The sequence below is a fragment of the Lipotes vexillifer genome, unplaced genomic scaffold (assembly GCF_000442215.2).
Source record: "Lipotes vexillifer unplaced genomic scaffold, Lipotes_vexillifer_v1.1 scaffold1447, whole genome shotgun sequence".
Classification (NCBI taxonomy): domain Eukaryota; kingdom Metazoa; phylum Chordata; class Mammalia; order Artiodactyla; family Lipotidae; genus Lipotes; species Lipotes vexillifer.
In genome coordinates this window covers 78,566-83,483 of record NW_006789773.1, presented here as the reverse complement: position 1 = coordinate 83,483, position 4,918 = coordinate 78,566, and the positions used below count along the sequence as shown (strand labels likewise).

Below are 4,918 nucleotides of genomic sequence, written 5' to 3'. Positions count from 1 at the left end.
TGAAGTTTTCAGGATATATTTGATGGTAAAATCAGAAAAGTTGGTATATTCATTACCTACTATAATAATGTAAATTATTCAAACATCAAAAATATCTCTTAAATGAGATTTATCATTTTTTATTAAATAACATTCCCAAATAAAATATACTCATAATTCTAAATGAAAATTGGTACTTGCTTCTGGAATATAATTTCTTTGTTAACAGGCTTTGTGCTTGAAATCATGATTTGCAATTCTTGAGCAAGAATTTTTAATGACTATATCTCCAATTTCTTTTATAATCATCATCAATGAGAAATTTTGTATGCATAAGTGGTAGAGTTTAGATCATTCTTACCACCATTTAAAACTTTGCCGTTGAAATCATATTTAAATAATGTGAGTAATTTTCTTTTTACTGACAAATTTAACGTTCAACAAATTTGGAACTAATTTCGCTTTTTCATTTCAAATATTTCAAAATAACAGAGAAACCCAATTTGCAGAAGGCTTGTGCATTCTTAGAGCAATCACACTTCAGCTAGTTTAGATACCACGAAAAGGATAAATTGGCTGGAGATGGACAGAAGTATGTGAAATGGGGAGCCAGAGACTAGGGCATCTGCCTGGAGCTGCGAACATCAGGACTCCTTGCCTGGCATCCACCACAGGCCAAGCACTGTGCTCCTGGGCACCTGAAACAGAATCCCCCAGCATCCCTGTGGGACTCTGGTCCACCACAGGCACTGACCCCTCTGCATGTGGCTGCTGTAGCTGGTAAGCCGGTGGTGGAGTGCCTTTTTGGTCGGGCTGTTGAAATAGAGCAGTGAGTGCCTCACTTGGCTGACCATTCTTGACGCTGGCCAAAGTACGGTATATGCCATCACGTCAGACACATTCTATTCTTACCCTTCCAAGATCATCTGTCTAGGATATACTCTAGGCTCGATGCCTTTAATGTGAATTCATCTGGGGATTCCGCATGAAGAAAACAAACATTTTTCCCAATTAAAATTGTATTTATGCAGCATATACAGAAGGATAATAAAGCCATATCTACCCATATCTTCAAGAAATTCATCAAGTTATGGACATAATACTTCCAAATATCCTAAAGGTGTTTTAAAAATGCTTGATATATTGAAATAATTTTTACTTCAAATTCTATAATTATAGTTATTTTTAAAACACTACAATTGAAGTTTTAATCATTTTAGTTTTATATGAGTTGTGATTTTAATAATTTTAAATGATCATCTTTGCCATGTTGATCAAAAGAATATAAAGTCAACCTGTAAAGTAAGTCTGTTGATTCACAGACTGAGCCAGGCATTTTACTGACTCATACTGCCAGCAGAGTGTGCTGGGAAATTGGATATCACATTCAGACTACAAGGCATGTGTCATGCCTGCAACTATATTTTGCCTACATAAACCAACATAATTCCAAAGTGTGTGAAACTGGTAAGTCATGAATAATACATGGCCTTTTATTTGGCTGGACAGGGCCAACCATTCATGGAGGCGTGTCTCTCTCCACGCGTTTTGTCTGCTTGGTTCTACTGCATTTTAACCTCAGATGAACTCTCCCCATGTAGTGAAAACAGGACTACTAGAATCCCTAGATTTAATCTTACCAATTCAGTAACTACAAGAAGAACAGTTGGTTTAAATAATTTTGGCAGCAAAGACTGTAGTCAAATGACTATTTCTGACTAATCACTGTCATCAGGGTTTGGCATGTGCTAATTAGACAGGATATGTCTTGTGAGATGGGCAAGTGAGTCCAACAAAATCACATAAAATGTGTTCCCTGTTTCAGGGCTTCCCTGGTGGCGCAGTGGTTGAGAGTCCGCCTGCCAATGCAGGGGACACGGGTCCGTGCCCTGGTCCGGAAGGATCCCACATGCCGCGGAGTGGCTGGGCCCGTGAGCCATGGCTGCTGAGCCTGCGGGTCCGGAGCCTGTGCTCCGCAACGGGAGAGGCCACAACAGTGAGAGGCCCACGTACCGCAAAAAAAAAAGATAATTGGATATATAGACATTGCAAGGAGGAAAGAGCAAAAGATGAAGCAGAGAAAACATAAAGACTAATAACCTATAAAAAATAGCTACCCAGAACTGATAGAACAAACAGAAAGAATAAGAAGCATAACCAGATTTTAGAATCTAAGAGGAGAAGCTCTATAGGATTGGTGCTTGGATTAATGGAGGGTTTGGAGATGCCCCACAGCTGGTGCTTGGACCTCTGCAATAGAGGCTCCAAGAGGGTGCAAGGCCCAACATGGAGGGAGACCAAGAAGAAGGCCTGACAAGTGCTTGAGCCACTCAAGGGGCAAAGTCTGGGCAATAAAGTGAGGGAGGATACTACAGCTGTTAAGGAACTGTTGTCCAGCTATTCACTATACATAAGGGGGTTTAACCAAGTTAGGCACATTTCCATGTGCTTATTGGCTATTTACATATGTTCGTTTGGGATGTGTCTTTCAAATTATTTGCCAATATATGATATCTTTTTATCACTGAGATACATTTTAATTAATTTGTTATATATTGTGGATACAATACCTTTATCAAATATATGTTTTGCAAATATTCTTCCAGTCTGTGTCTTGCCTATAAATATTTTTTTGATAAACAGATGTTCTAATTTAAATGAAACTCATTTTCTCTTTTTTTTCTTTTAGATTTAGTGTTTTCCAGAACATGTTTAAGAAATCTGTGCCTACACTGACATACTTTTCTATGTTTTCTTCTAGAAGGTTTATGTTAAAGTTTCATGTGTATAGTTTTGATCTATTTAAAATTAATTTTTGTGTATGATGTGAGGTAGAGATCAAAGTTCATTGTTTTCCTCATGAGTAGTTAGTATTTCCAGCATCAATTGCTTAGAATGATTTTTCTTTACTTATGGATTTACACAGTTGCTCAGTTAAAAATCAATCAACTATATAAGTGAGGATCTGTTTCTGAATATTCTATTGTGTCCCATGGATTTATCTATATTTATAACAAAACCAATCTGTCTGGATTACCATATCCTAAAACTAAGGTTTAAAATCAGTTAGTGTTAAGTCCTCTATGTCATTTTAGAGTTCTCCAAGAAACAGATGCTAAGAAACGATTAGACTTCCAAGACATTTATTGTGGTAAGTGCCTGTGAAGGATAAAATGGGAATGAGTGGGAGTCAGTGAGAAAGCCTTCAGACCAGGATGAAAGTGTGATACCTACGAAAGGAGAGAGAGAAGAAAGGATTGGGTAGGAAAACCTCAGACCACAGTGCAGTTCAAAAAAATCTCAAATAGGATGATAGCAAGTCCCTAAACAAAGACTGCCTATCAGAAGAGATTCACATTACAAAGAAATTGGCCAGGTCCGGCATGACCCACCATGCTAAGCCATTGGCTGAGGCCATCTTAGAGTAAGCATGGACTCTGCCTGAACACTATGGTGGATCCAAAGGAGTATCGGCTATAGACAGTAGATGATGCTCCCCACAGGTCGCTCTACTGAAGGGAGTTAGCAGCACCTCTCTATGGTTGCCACACTTTACTCCTCAAAAGAAATTATACCCCAAAGTTCTTTCTGACTTATTTTTTGTTATTGTCATTTATTACTATATTTTATTAATTATTATTTATAACATTAAATTTATTACTGTTATTATTCAAACAAGATAATCCAATTCAACAAGAATATTTTTGACCTACCACTATATTTGATACTCTAAATATATGAATGGGAAAAGCATTGGAGAAATAGGGAAATTATAGGGAGAAGCATCTAGGTAAATGTATTTATTGCCTTACTGGTGAGACGAGGTTTAAGTATGTTCAAAAAATGTTGCTAGGAATATGGTTTACTATATTAATACACAACTTTTTTCATGATACTTCACTGGATAAGTGAAACATGGCTAAAATGTTTCTCCTACCACCATGTGTAGTATTTTCCTAAAGTGATAAAAAACAAAATTGACAGTAAAACCATGTGCTTTTTTCAAAATATCTGGTGTCATTTTAGAGAGTAATAAACACAAATTTTATAATAAACCACCCATTATGCTTACTGGGATCCTGAGATACATATGTATTATTCTTCTAATCATCCTCTCTTAATGCCATGTTTGGCAATAAATGGTGGTGTTATATGTATTCTCTTCAATACTGAAGGCATTTGCCTTATAGAGGTTCTCAGAAGCAGGTGGCATGTAAAACAGATTTGGCCATTTTCAAAGGGAACAAGAAAAGTAATAATAATAAAAGGAAAAGTGGTATGAAAAATAGAACAAAATGATAACATCCGAAGGATCTGATCCTACTTTAAGCTCTATATGCAATTTGCAATGAAGACATTTCTTTGAATCCTTCTTCCTATACCAGGAACTATATTGTTTTAAAAGACAATTATTCTGCAGTGTTTGGGCATTTCTGTGTCTAGAACAGCAAGCTCTAATTTTAACTTTATGTATTTATGAAACTCACCATATTTGTCCAGATTAGGAGTAGCCCAGGAGACAAAGATAGTATGAAAAAAATCAGTTCATATTTTCCTTTTATAAAGATGCTACTAGTTATTTAGGAAACTGGTACAAGGTGCAAGAGATAAGTAGGAAAAGTTAGACAAGCTATAAGGAAAGTGATGAGACAAGTCTATTATACCACATATAACACAATCTGTAGAAGAAACACAGTTATGAACAAATATCATCTTGGAAGACAATAAAAATTGAATATCTTTACATTATTGTTGTTTGTAATTAGAACATGTTTCTCCTCTGGATTTTAAACAGGGATTTTCTCAGTGCAACTCTGACATCTTTGTTCCTCAAACTAAATCAGAGGACTGAGCATGGGTCCCACATTAGTTTAAAAAACAGAAGAAACTTTTCCCTGCTCCATAGATCCAGGAGAAGAATATTTAAGGTACATGAATG

General features: G+C 36.3%; 1 protein-coding gene across 1 annotated transcript in view; it reads right to left on the bottom strand.

The window, feature by feature from the left end:
• Window positions 1-3,184: 3,184 nt before the first annotated feature.
• LOC103081794 (olfactory receptor 147-like) overlaps window positions 3,185-4,918 on the bottom strand; it is a 10,255-nt gene continuing 8,521 nt past the window's right edge. The window contains exon 5 of the mRNA XM_007462810.1: window positions 3,185-3,209. Within this exon, the coding sequence (XP_007462872.1) occupies window positions 3,185-3,209 (25 nt within the window). The remainder of the gene's footprint in view (window positions 3,210-4,918) is intronic.